We start from the raw sequence: 14643 nt of genomic DNA on the forward strand, positions 1-14643 counted from the left end.
AATCATTACTGACTATGTAAATTGCGGTCGTTATGGAAAGCAGCTCGCAGCTTCCTCTAACACAAGAAAACTAGATTTTTCATAGGACCCAGCCTTAGTCCTTTGCGAATTTGTGCCATCTGAACCCCATCTCCACCCCCACCCCACCCCCACCTCCCTTTGCTAGAAATCAAGGGCATGGGGCTCAGCCCTGCACTGACTGACCTCCTGGCTCCCTATGCGGTCTGAGGCCAGCAGGGGGCGCCGTGGACCGCAAGGGGTGGTGCTGAAAGAGGAAGTGTTCCCACAAGGCTCGCCCACCGCAGGGTGCACCCAGACTCTCCAGGGCCAGTTGTGCTCAGTCGGTTCCGGGTCCGGTGACTCGCGTGACAGCATCGCCGGGTGTGCGGACGGAGGATCTGCCCTGCTGGCCTTGAGAGAAGTTTCTACCGTTGCTCCCATGGCGAGCGAGAGACTACGGCAACAGGGGGCTACGACCACCGCGGCTCCGGAGACCCGCGAACACCTCTTCAAAGTGTTGGTCATTGGCGAGCTCGGCGTGGGCAAGACCAGCATCATCAAGCGCTATGTGCACCAGCTCTTCTCCCAGCACTACCGAGCCACCATTGGAGTGGACTTCGCCCTCAAAGTCCTCAACTGGGACAGCAGGACGCTCGTGCGCCTGCAGCTGTGGGACATAGCGGGTAAGCGGGCTGCCTCACAGAACCACTAGACTCCTCTCTGTCCTTCTCCCCCAACTCATGCCCCTCCACCCACCCCACCTCGTTCCCCTCTTTTTTCTTTTCTTTTCTTTTCTCTGCCTGAGCACCCTGAGGTTGGGCTTTTAGAAGTGGACAAACGGAACAGGAAGATAAGTGACGCCTGGAGGGACTGAAAGGGTCCTGGAAAGTTGGCTTTGGGAGACCTACCCCCTCTCTACTGAAGTTCTGGGTGGCTAATGGACTTGCCTGAAGTCCCACCGCTGGTTAGTGCAATGGTTCTCAACCCGTGGGAGGGCTCGTCTAAGACCATCAGAAAACAGATATTTGCATTACGATTCATAACAGTAACAAAATTACAGTTATGAAGTAATAACAGAAATAATTTATGGTTGGGGGCGCGGTCACCACAACATGAGGAACTAACACTGTTAAAGGGTCGTAGCATTAGGGACATTGAGAACCACTGACTTACCGGTACAATCAAACCCAACAAAACCTTGTTATATTGACCACATTTTCCCCCATCTGACTTGGGTCTGTGCCCCACTGATATAAGGGTTTTCTCTCTCCCAAGAGAATAAATTTTACCGCTGAGGAATGACAGACGAGTTTATCATTTACTAACAAGGGGCTGGAACTCTGGGTGAGAAAAAACTTGGAGCCTAGCCAAGGCTTTGTGAGGGGGAACTCCATTCCTGAAATTCCTCTTACCTGGGAGGCCTGGTGATCCTGGAGAAGGATTGGGAAAGTTCTGAAACTTTCCCGAAACTTTCCCGCTGCCTGCCCTCTGCCTGTCCCACCCCACAAAACACTGAACAGAGTCCTTTTGCTTTCAATTGTTGCTCTGGAAGGTAGGAGTCATTGTCTTTGGAAGGCGATTTGTGAACACCTGTGTTCTAGCTGGTGCGGGGAGGTTCAACAAAAGGTGAACTTTTGTGCAGTTTAGTGGAAATGGTAGCAAAGGTTACCCAGTTCAGTCATTGCAAGTGTTCAGAAGCTCCGTCTGCCAAGAAGCGTGTGAACGGGAGTTTGTTTAAAACTGGAGAGCACCTTACCATCCGCTCCACAGAGTGACTACCTCAAAGTCTCTGGAGGGTGAGCTCACACCGCATCTGGTAGCACACTGAAGAGACCTAGGGCTTCTGCCTGACAGTCCTAAGTGCTCTGTTCTTTTATAGACACTCCACAGGAAGAAATGTTGATGAATTATCAACTTTACACCCATTTGCTTAAGAGCAGAGTCTAAGATAGATGCTGCGACTATTATCTCACAGCAAGATCAATCTCTCAGAGAGTTATTTGGCCTTGGGCTCGGCTCATTCTGTTTTGTTTTGTTTTGTTTCTTAAAAAACTAAGAATCCATTGGAAGTGTCCTCCTGTAAAGCCAGAGGCTTTGTTTGAAACACTTTCCGTTACTACCCAGAAGAACACGAGCGAACATTCTATTGCTTCTTGACGTCTCACATCCTGGGGGTTGACTTACCATGTGACGGTCACCAGGAGGGCTATCCCGTGCAGCTTTTTCACAGAGATGGTTTGAATGCTTAGAATGGCAGCTCAGTTTCTTTTAGTACGTGCAAATTAGAATGGTAGTAAGCACTAAATTATATTTGGAGAATAAAGGAAACAAAAGCAGGAGCTCATGGTGTTGGTGGCCCATGCCATTAAATCCCTGCACTTCAGAGGCAGAGGCAGGTAGATGCCTGAGTTCAAGGTCAGCCTGATCTACAGAGTGAGGTCCAGGACAACCAAGGCTACACAGAGAAATCCTGTTTTGAAAACCCAAAGGGGGAATGGGAAGGTTTTTTTTTTCCTGCTCACTGCATGCCCTCCCTACTTTTCCTTCCTCTCTACGAAGCGCAAACTGGCCTCCAACTCTATATGCTTCTGCCTCAGCCTTCCGGCTGTTGCAACTACACAGATGTGCCAGCACACGCAGCTTCATTGCGACTACACAGACGTGCCAGCACACGCAGCTTCATTGCAACTACACAGACGTGCCAGCACATGCAGCTTCATTGCGACTACACAGACGTGCCAGCACACGCAGCTTCATCCTTCTAGAACAGATACCATAGCCAGGAGGGAGACACAGCCGGTCTGCCTGCCATAAAGATGCATTCTTGCACTTTTGCTAAAATCTGAAGCTCAAGGTTTGCTGGAAAGGAAAGAAACATTTTACAACCTCCAAAAGCAATTTCTGATGTTCGCTGCTGCTTTCAACGGGAAGAACTCTTGTAGCATTCAGCAAAAACATGACTCCAAATAACAGAACTAGAGAAAAACTTCTGAGGTGACTAGACATTATTAGGTTTTTCTCATAATGTCAGAGTTTGGGGCAAGATGCCCTAATATTCGGATACCAAGAGATACAAGTAACTTGGATTTGGGCTAAAATTTACAGAACTACAGCCTTAACTATGCTTGATTTGAACATTTGAGTTACTAATGAACCCTACTTAGCTCATACCATTTGAATGAGGCAGAAATTGTGTGACGAAGACCCATGCGAAAACATTCCCCCACGACTGAGGTATATGCCATGTGTGGTTTACAGCGATGAATCATACTAAGCTCTGAAAGAATAAAAGTATTCCCTGATTGCAAAACCAAAGGAGGAGCCACATGATACAACTCAATAGCTAGTTCCTTCTCGGTGTTGTTCTTCTTGGGGTTGTAGAGGTAGACAGGGCCATAAAAGGATGATGTCTACAGGGCCATAAAAGGATGATGTCTACAAGGCCATAAAAGGATGATGTCTACAGGCAGAAAAGCTTGGAGAAGGATAATAGGCAAGGATGCTTCCTGTAAAGGCTGCCAAACAGGTCATGTAAACCTTTCAAATTAAAGGCCATAGTAATTTGCTGGTGCAGGCCTCAACGAAGTGTTTCTCATTGCAGCGAAGGAAACCCAAACTAGAGCATTCCTCTCGTGTTGTGGACTCACAACAACGGCCATTCATTCCTGCCTGTCTTCCAGCCTTTCCAGTCATTTGCCCACAGAGCTCAGAGATTCCACAGTAGACAGGTTTTGACTGGCTTCGTTCTTCTAAAATGATAAGCTGTTTCATCCATACATGGCTACAAGAACATGCCCTTAAAAGAATCAAAGCAGTAATTACAGATGTTTGCCTGGTCTCCGGTAAATGCGTGCTGATGAAGGCTGGGAGTCATGTCATCCAAGAATGAAGTGTTATTTTCAAATACATTAGTAGAGGAATTGTATCCACTGTGTGTATGTTATGCTGACCCTTTGCTTTTTATAGAAATTTTCTGTTTTATGTAAATGTGTGAGACTTCTTCTGAATGATCAGTGATCAAGGAAGCATGTCTTAGAATTCCGTACAAGTATTCTCATCAACAGCCTTTTTCCCTTCGACCAGCAAGCCAGGCATGGATGGCCCCCTTCTATCTGCTTCCTGCTGCAGAGAGTGGATAGCAAAGACGTAGCTTTGGTTTCTATTGGTTATTTTAACTGACAGCCTGGACTCTTTTCCACCCCGGGTCACCCACTAGATTCTATCTGTATAGTTTACTTATGCATCCTCTACCAAAGCTTGTGACCACTTCTTGAGATTGTTTTGACTATGTTGCGTCTCCTATTGTGACTATCTGAAGCCTCTCTCATCAGGACCACAGGGGGCCTGAGCATGCACTGTCAGTGCCAGGCACAGGTTCTTCAGCATCTGCTCTGTCTGTAGACTTTTTTCACACATAAGTCTGGGGTTGGTCATCCTGGGACTGCTATACAGTACCAAGTCTTCATAGAGAGAAGCTGGTTTCCCACCACTCGTTATTCAGCGATTGTATTACTTGTTTCAGTGGTCTGTTGAAATTGAGCATGCCTAGATGCAAGGGCAGCCAGGAAATATAAGACTCATGCTTTCAACTGGGTATACAGCTGGCTGCAGAATACTCTGTAAATGGAAATTGGGGCTAACAACCAGCAATTCTGGAAGCCTGTCCAGTCACAGGTTCCAGCCAATCGGGAGGTTGTCATCTATCAAACACTGTGGGTGATTCTGATTTATACTAAAGCTGAGGAACACCGTTCTATCTTCGGCTCGGTTGCACCCTGGCAACACACCCACACTCCCTACTACACTCTGGGAGTTTATCGTGTAATCAGGCAGCCTGCCTAGCATCCATGTTCCCTTGCACTCCTCGCACCTTCTGTGCCCTTCACTTCCTTTCCCAGAGTCTCAGCACTTGCATAGAAGTGCCACCAGGCCATCCTCATTCTCCATGTGGCCATCGCAGGAGCCTCTGGTAGAAGCTAGTTAACAGCCATGATAGCTAGTGGTTTACATATAAAGACAGGATACATTTTTCCAGTTGAACACATCTATTGAAAGGATTAGGAACGGTGCCATAACCATTTAAAGCTATTATGAATTTGGACACAGGTTAGCGAGGTATTTTTATTTGCATAGATAATGACCCTCTTGTAATCTATGATTGGAGATTGTCTGTGGCCAGTACTTGAGTTCTGAAAGGCGCCATGAGATTTAAGGATTTTCATTAAGGGGCCTTCCATTGACTAATTCCAAACTGGACATCTCTTCCAAGTCGCCTTGTGAGGTTCGTGGGTAACTGCGTTAACTCTCCGTGGATGGGAAGAGATGAGTGTCTGTGCGTGGGGAAAGTAGCACCACTTCATTCTGTTGCCACTTTGTTTGTGTTATGGAATTTATATTTTGAATTTCAACTAATATTACTAAAAACATTTGGATTATCAAGAGAGAGAGACACAAATATAATAGAGAGAAAAAGCCCAAACAAAAGCTATGGTGAAAATTCCTGTGAACTGTGCTTCTGATAAAACCAGAATATGGTGTTTTCTTTATTACATCTGAAGGGAAATGCACTCATTGTTTCATTTTAAAATTTTTTATCTGTTTTAAAGAGATAAGGTAAAAGATTTTGTGTATTTCTTGTTTAACCAAATGGGAATTTTTTTTTCAGGAAAATTACTGGGTTTGCTGTTTGATCCTCCTCAGTGTCATTAATATGGAATATGTTAAAAAGCAAGGAAAATATTTTAACCCTTTGAGAACTTCTACACCTTAAGATTTCTATATCTGCCTATGTAAGAGCTTGTATGATATCCTTGGAGCCTGCCTAGCTCCTTCTGAACTTACTTTTTCTCATCCTTCATGCTTGACAAAATTTCAAGTCATAGTCAACACACCTTCCTCCAGAGGCAGTGGCACATTGTTTAAAAAGACAAAACATTTTGAGAGTCATTGAAAATGTGCTGTCAGTACATCAGCAGCGACACAGATGACAGAGGCTGCCCCGAAGCACTGGAGTGACTGGTACGCTCCGCATTAGGGGATCTTCCCTCAGCTACAGGAGTGACATACAAGATGAGTGGGAGTCGGGGTGGGGTTGACACTGAAGCAACACTGTCCTGTGCCCGAGGAAGTCACTCTTAGCTCTGACACTGACAAGAATCTCTCTTGTCTGCCACCTGGAACCCAAGCAGAAATGTCTGTTTCGGCAAATGTCCTGATAACAGATCAGTTGATGTAGCAGTGCCATCAACCCAGAGAACTGGAGTGTCTCCTCAGGAAAATAAGGGAACTGGACTAATCTCCCTGGCCTCAGTGTTGACCAGTAATATCTCCCCCAGTACTGTTCAGGGAACTTGCTGCTGCAAAGGGTTCTACATGAACGAATCTTCATCTTTTCAGCAAACCCATTAGAATGATGAACCTCTATGTTCTAATCAGTTTCCCTATCAATGCAAGCTTTAACTCTCAACATGCACACTCCACAGGAAGCCAAACTTCCTCAGCCCCCGTCTCTCTCTCCCATGGCTAGAGGACAGAGTTCCTCCCTGAGCCAGTTCTCTCTTGTTCAAAAACTCTTCAAGTCCACAGCCAGGCCCTTTGGCATGGGCTGAGGGCTCTGCTTTCTGGTAAGAGTTCTGATATTCTGATTACTCCACTAACTGGGTCTTTTCTCTTTTTTGCTTGAGTGTCCTCTCTCTGATCTTGCTCTGGATGCAAAATCTTTACTGGGTAAGTGATTGACATTTGGTCACCAGTCGGGTCCCCTTCTTTTCATTTGCTTAATTGTATAACTGACACCTTTTTCACCTAACATACAGGGTTTTTTTGTTTGTTTGTTTGTTTGTTTTGGTACAGTTTCTGAGGTGAGGCCTGTCAGGGAAAATTTCCTTCTAGTCGTGACATCTCAGAGAAACTATCTGACATTTCTAAGCCAACATATCTTCCCCCAAAATTCCTTACCATAGACATTTCTGATTTTGTATGAGTTATAACAAAGGGCATATGAGTACATCTTTTAATATCATGGGTTATAATTAACGAAAAAAATCATTTGGGATTGTTCAGGAGATTCACTGAAAAAAGGGATAGTTTCAAAAGCCTAGCAACTCTTTGGAATGAATATCTATCTATTCTTTTATTAGTTTGGCACCTTATGTTTTCTTTTTTAATTCAAAGGATGGTCAAACTTAGAACTATGTAATTACCCTGAAATGTCAGCCTTTCCATCTTTTTAAATCTAAGACTATCACAGTGGGGCTAGTTATTTGTCACTAGTCCCTTTGTGTTCAATAGTTAAAGTTCATATCAATGGGTTTTGTTGTTGTTATTGTTGGGTTTGTTTGTTTGTTTGTTTGTTTTGGGGCTCAATAGTAGAAGTTGAAATCCAAACAACTTCAATGCATCTGTCTAGTCTTTGTGAAGATTTGGTGACTTGCTCTTGGAGTATTAAAGTATTCTAAGTGAACATACTAGTGTAATTGTTCAATGTACATTTATAGAAAAAGGCCCAAAACTAAGTTTCCTTAAATGTCAGCATTATGATCTAATGAACCACACAAATAAACTAAAATCAGATTTATCTTACCAATAAAGTGTGAACATGATAGGTCCCAACATATGACTTTTTGTTATAGTAAAATTCTAATGCTTGGCCATATGAAGAGTCACAAGCCAATACTTAAAATTATAATGGCATTGTAGAATTCAGAGCCATTTAGGTAGCTTTGCATTTGTATAAATGAGAGACAATAAAATGTAGATAAAGCTTGTTCCTCTTCTCATGTTCTAACAGGAAAGTGTGCTGCTCCAGTGCCTGTGTCTTAGATCGCAGTGATAATCTCACTGCCTGCCACTCATTCTCTGCCTCTGAATCTAGTCAGTTGCTTGACAGCCTGAAGATGAGCTTAAGTGCTCAAGGTGACGATAACTTCAGAATCTTACGCCTGTAGACGCAGAGGAATCGGAAGGCTTGTCTCCCTTAGTTAGTGTCACTGTGATCTGGACCCAGCACCTTTTTGTCCCTCTTTGTATCTGTCAGCTAAAGACAGGTAGCCTTATTATGGGAATAATTTGTTTGGCAGCAGTTAATAACAGCACGCTCCCTGCAGGCCAGTCTGGATGTGCAGATGGCTCACTACTGAGGAGCAGTATCCGAAGAACTGTGCAGCTGAACCTCCTCACAACCGTACCACCACCTGTGCCAATTCTTGGTTGAAAGCACAGGTTTTCTGTGAGGAGAGCAATTGTGGGTACTGAGCCCAAAGCAGGTAGATATGGGCTAGAGATGGAAGGAGAAGGGGAATTGAAATCACAAGCTACACTCTCCTGTCCGGTCTTGACGTTTTTGACTGGCCTTTCACCAGGTCACCTATCTGCTTTCTGTAAACTTCGCATTATTCTGTTCTTTGTCTCCTCTTCCACTTCTGCCTTTCTCTTTTCCCCGGTGCCTCTCTCCTCTTAACTGGAGAGAAAGCAGAAGTGGCTACCTGTGCAGCCTGGCGGCCTGCAGTACCGCACCCTGAAGTTTATGGTAAATGTGTCCTACGAAGGATCGGTTCCTCCTGTAGGCAAATTGTCAGCCCCTTTTGCTAAGTCCATGGATCGTGGTTCTGTGCAAACGTCCTTAGTCCTGCCAGTTTATGCCACAATGTAGTGAGAGGTGCTTGTTCCTCAAAAGAGGAGTTAGCATCTTTGAGCATGCACCTGCACCTATGTGAACCTATGCCTCACGGGTATGAATGTTTAATTTCTTTCTTGTATTCATTTCTAGGGCAGGAGCGGTTTGGCAACATGACCCGAGTGTACTACAAGGAAGCTCTGGGAGCATTTGTCGTCTTTGATCTCTCAAGAAGCTCCACATTTGAGGCAGTCTTAAAGTGGAAAAGTGATCTGGATAGTAAAGTTCATCTTCCCAATGGCAGCCCCATTCCTGCTGTCCTCCTAGCTAACAAATGTGACCAGAAGAAGGACACCAGCCAAAGTCCTTCCCAGATGGACCAATTCTGTAAAGACCATGGCTTCACTGGATGGTTTGAAACCTCTGCCAAGGTGAGATGGCCTTGCTTATGAATCTATCCCTAATGTCCTTGTCAGGCGGAGCTGCAATGTAAAGTGTATAGGTGGATTTCTGGAGGGAGTTTGTAAGCCCAGAATAAGAACAACACAGTGTGGACACGCTAGTTTCCCCCTCTGAAGCGGAAGTGCTTTCAAAGTCAGCTGACAGAGCTGTGGCCGGGGAAACAGCTCTGCTGTTCCGACCAAAAGCACATGACATTTCCTGGAAATTTGAATTCTTTTTTAAAAAAATACATTTTATTAATTTATTTATATTACATCTCAATTGTTATCCCATCCCTTGTATCCTCCCATTCCTCCCTCCCTCCTGCTTTCCCTCTGCTTTCCTCCCCTATGACTGCGACTAAGGGGGACCTCCTCCCCCTGTATATGCTCATAGGGTATCAAGTCTCTTCTTGGTAGCCTGCTATCCTTCCTCTGAGTGCCACCAGGCCTCCCCATCTAGGGGACATGGCCAAATATGGGGCACCAGAGTTCATATGAAAGTCAGTCCCCACTCATGAAAGTCTTCACTTACTAGGAAAGTGGGAAAGAGGGGAGGACATCCTATTGAGACTCTAGGTGAGAGAAGCATGGGAGAACGGGGAAATAGAAGGATCCAGAGGGTCCTAGAAACCTACAAGAAGAACATTGTGATGGGCAAATCTGGGTCCAGGGGTCCTGCTCAAACTATGGCACCAGCCAAAGACAATACGTGCAGTAAAGTTTGAGTTCTTAACCAAGGTGTTTCACTGGTGCTACTGGAGTGAGTGGGAGATAAGGTGTTTTGTCAAAGACAAACATGCTTTGACTTTTGAGAAAGACACAGAACATGAGGAACTGTCTTTGGAAGATGAATGTCGTACGCACAACTCATGCTAAGCAGGCTCCAACACACTGGACCAGCTCTGAGAGTTTGAGCAAGATCAAACTGTCAACATTTAGTACTTGCTGATTCTTCCTGGCTAACTGAATGCATTTTTTTCTCTGATCATTGGGAGCTGTAATTTTTTTCCGTTTTAGAAAATAAAAACACTAAGATAAATTTTGAGCAGCTTAACCATGTGGAAACACTAGAAAACCAAGGTAAAAAAAAAAAAATCAGAGGTACACTATACTAGAGGGTTGTATACCCTGGAATTGATAAATCACAGGAGTCAATAACAATCAGACATGCATAAAAATAATGACTTTTTAAAAGAAATTCTATGATAAACATTAAATACTAAATTTGCATATTCTTTTTATTATTCCAGCTTATAATATATATGGTATATATTATGTATATATGTGATATATATGTAGTGTGTGTGTGTGTGTGTGTGTGTGTGTGTGTGTGTGTGTGTGTGTGTTTGTGTGTGTGTGTGTCCGGGATTCCTGTCGGGTTGCCTGTAGCTTTACTAGGCTCATATGCTCAATGTGGGAGATTATTCTGTCAGTTTTAATCAGAATGATGAAAGTTAGTAACGATCGACCACACCACAAGGCAGCCTCAATATGTTGAGTGATGACAACAGAGTCACTGGCCAAAGAAAGTCTCCTGGATGCAGAAGTGAGGAGTCCCAGACATACCCTGTTTGATACATATGTTATCTTATATTGCCCTTAGGTTCCTGAACAGGTAGTTGTGATAGAAGAAAGATGAGCCTAGTGGTGCTGCAAAGAGTTAGTCATCATGGTGGGAAGGAGAACAATCACAGGAGGAAAGGCATCATGGGCAGACTGAATTTCTCAGCATAGTGCCTCTCTCTGCCCTGTGTATGTATGTGCTGGACAATTTGTTTTAGCTTCCCGTAGAAGAGTAGTGTGTGTGCAGCTGCCTGTATACATTGAGAAAATTCCTTTATTGCCTCTAAAATTCCATAAAAGTTTATTTAATCATCTGGCTAACAAATTTTGATTTTATACAAAAATCTGCCTGTAGAATTTATAAATGATTGTCATGATACCTATAATTTGAAACTGTATAACCAACAAGCTTTATTATATTTTTAGACAAGATACTGTATAGAGAAGAGAGGGAAAACATATTATAAGTGAACATTTTTATCCAATTGCGTGTTGTTCTCAAATGTTCTAGAAAGACCTGATTTCCTGTGTGGTGACTCAGGAGTCTTTTAGAATCTAGAGTATAACATTACTATGATTTTTTTACTTTAAAAGTTTGAAAAGAATTCAATCAAGGTTTTAAGTACTACCAACAGATTTGCCAGTCAGCAACTAACTTTACATCTGGGTTTTGCTTGAATTCTAGAGGCGTGGATTCTGGTATGTGTTCTGAGTTCACAAATTTAGTCTTTTCTCCTTCAGGGCACATAGTGGATTTTCATGTGAAACTTTGCAACTCATTTCACCGATCTGGTCCCACTCAGCTCTGAATAACCATGGACAGAGAGCTGTGTTGCTTGAAGAATAGCCCCAGAGGTTCATGCATTGAATACAGATCCACTTGTTGGAGGCGTTTGCGAAGGTTTGGGAGATGTGGCCTTGCTGGAAGAAGCACAGCACTAGGGACCAGTTCTGTAGTCTCACATTATTCCTAGTGGTCTTTCTCTGCTTCCCACTTATGGTTGCAGATGTGCCCTATCGCTCTTAGCTGGTTGCTCCAGCCACCATGCCTGCCTGCTGACATGCTTCCCCTGTCCCATGATGGTGACACAATCTCTGGGCTTCCTCTTCCACCACAGCTATCTGATCTTAAAACTAAAGACAACGTCAGATACCATACTTATCAAAAGAGTGTACGTCTGGGACCACTCACTCTGCCTCCAGGAGCCTCTCCTTGGCCAGTGACTCTATGCTCATCATTCATCACATTGACACTGCCTTCATCACCTCACACATGCCCTCTCACCACATGCTTTCATCATTCTGGGGAGAACTGGCATGGAATAGCCTCCTGCTTGGAAGCTCAAATCAATTCTCCCCTCCTTAAGTAGCCTTGCTCACGATGGTGCTTTATCACAGCAACAAAACAGTAGCTAGTAATAAGCGTGGATGACAAGGCATTTCATAGTGTTAGGTTCAGTTGGAGACATTAATGTAAATAGTCTCCTACTTAGAAATCTATGTGTATATCCATATGTGTGTATTTGCTTTCATGCATATTTATAAATATATAAAAATGTGTAGGTTATGTGTGTGTGTGTATGTGTGTGTGTGTACATGTATTTAATAGCTTTCTCAGCCAAGAGGACTGAAGGCCAAAACACCATATAAAGAATGATCTATCCTAATATGGTTTGTAAATATATTTTAAAAAAGTAAAGCCGGGCGGTGGTGGCGCACGCCTTTAATCCCAGCACTCGGGAGGCAGAAGCAAGCGGATCTCTGTGAGTTCGAGGCCAGCCTGGTCTACAAAGTGAGTTCAGGCCAGCCAAGGCTACACAGAGAAACCCTGTCTCGAAAAACAAAAAAAAAAAAACAAAAAAAAAAAAAAAAAAAACCACGATGAGGATACTAGCAGAAATTCATGATCCCACAGATGATGGGAATAGAATGGAAAAATATGCTTGACATAGTCTGCCAGCAAGCGAGGAAGCATTCACAAAGCAATGTGGGCATATCATAAAGAGCATAGGTGCCTACTTGTAGAAGCTACAAAATCATAAGACAATCACAAAGTAATGAATTATTGCCATGGGCTCAGTTGATAAAGTTGGTAACAGCCCATGATGTGCACAAATGATAAATATCCTAATTAGTAAATGTTGAAGGACTGGTGCAAATGAAAAGACAGCTTCAACTACCACGGTAATAATCGCTTAGGAGATAAATAATAGATGCTAATGTTAGTAGAAAAAAGTGTAAGAAACAGGATATTTACCTATTTATATTCACTAGGTCCAAAGGGGGACTTGCAGCTTTTCCTCAAGAAGCTTGGCAGCAATGACCTTAGTCCACATGTCTCCTGCACTCTGCAGGCATGTGGTCCCTCTTGCACCCTGCAGGCACGTGGTCCCTCTTGCACTCTGCAGACACGCGGATCCCCCTGCACTCTGCAGACATGCGGATCCCCCTGCACTCTGCAGACACGCGGTCCCATTCCTTCCCACCAGAATGCAAAGCTTGAAGTAAATCAAAAGGAAGTATCAGAAAGACTCAGGCTGAGGCCTATTCTCTGGCCAGTGTTCTCCAATATGTCACTTGAGGTCACAAACACGGTGCAACCACTAAAACATTTCCTGTGTTTCAAGAAATAACCTCCCACTCATGCTGGGGCGACGATCCTAATTAACTCAGTCAGTCACATAGAAAAGACTTGAAAGTAGGAGGGAGATATCACAGGAAGGAGGGACTCATGGAAGAGGGAAGGGGAGTTGGTTTGCGAGAGATGGGTGGAAGTGAAAAGAACTGTGATTCATTCTATACATGTATGAAACTTTCAAAGAGTGCATTAGTTTATTAATTGTTAGTTAAACCAATACCTTGAGTTCTTAGTGTAAGAGACACTAGTTGGAGAAGAGGGTAACTGATGTGTTTACAGGGCACAGTTGGCATCCCTCCCTAGTCCTGTTTCTGCACTAAACATTGACTTCCAAGGCCAAGGCCAGCACTAATCCTCCCTTTCTGTACCCCTGTTACAGGATAACATAAACATCGACGAGGCCACGCGGTTCCTGGTGGGAAACATGCTTGCAAACCAGCAAAGCTTTCCTAATGAAGAAAACGACAAGGACAAAATTAAATTGGTCGATGAGCCTATCACAACCAAACCCCAGTCTCAGTGCTGCTGACGTGTGTCTGTAGTCCGCGTGCTGTCTCCTTGGTTGTGCACCTGTCTGAGGATGCTCACGGTGCTGTTGTCCCCTGCGAGTCTCCCTCAGGGGTGCTTTACCTCTCAGCTGCACAGGAACCCCGCTCCTCTGAACCTATGGAGAACTGTCCCCACGAGAGGCCCTAACGATCCCTAGGCTCTCTCGTACTGCCAAATGCAAACTAATGTTTACATCTTTGGAAACATTTTTGTACATGAATTTCGACTGTTAGCCTCTCAGTGTAAGTAGTGAGGTAGTAGGGAAACTTCCCTGTGGTGTTTCTGACATTTTGAACTTCTTTATTCCTGTATTCATCCTCACCTAACCACAGGTTTTTGGGGTTTGTGTTGTTGTTGTTTTTCCTTTTTGAAGCTGTTAGCTACAAAGGCTTGAAGGTCCCATGCAGTTATTTCCTGGTCAAAACTTTGTGCTTCTTGTAAAGTTTTTAATCTTAAATACCATGATTCTGGGACTCAGGGTTGGTGCATAGCGAAGTCACTCTGAAGCACCCTAAGGTTCTCTTCAATTAGTCTAAAAAAGTGTTGTGCTGGGCATATGGCTCAATCATCGATCGAGTGCTTAGCTAGAATTTGGTAGATTCTGGGTCTGCAGTACTGAGAGTGAAAAGAAGAAGAAGAAAGAGGAGGAGGAGGAGGAGGAGAAGAAATGCTTGCATTATAGTTGCATTATGGGTGTTTCCTTCCCTAGACGTCATTGTCACCACCACTCGAAGCAGTATAAATTACCATTCCTTCTCGGCCCCCTACCTTCTATTCTGTGTGTGCAGCCTGGAGCCATATTAAAGACACAGTGGTACTGAGAGGAACTTGCCTTT

At 44.0% G+C, this 14643-nt stretch overlaps 1 protein-coding gene across 1 annotated transcript; it reads left to right on the forward strand.

Annotated features, from left to right (window-relative positions):
- Nucleotides 1–202: 202 nt before the first annotated feature.
- Nucleotides 203–13821, forward strand: Rab32 (RAB32, member RAS oncogene family). The gene is made up of 3 exons (XM_051164226.1): nt 203–683; nt 8768–9045; nt 13638–13821. Exons 1-3 carry the CDS (start codon nt 218–220, stop codon nt 13785–13787), a joined length of 894 nt encoding a protein of 297 aa, XP_051020183.1. The 5' UTR covers nt 203–217; the 3' UTR covers nt 13788–13821.
- Nucleotides 13822–14643: the final 822 nt, after the last annotated feature.

Source organism: Acomys russatus, chromosome 21 (genome assembly GCF_903995435.1).
Source record: "Acomys russatus chromosome 21, mAcoRus1.1, whole genome shotgun sequence".
Classification (NCBI taxonomy): Eukaryota; Metazoa; Chordata; class Mammalia; order Rodentia; family Muridae; genus Acomys; species Acomys russatus.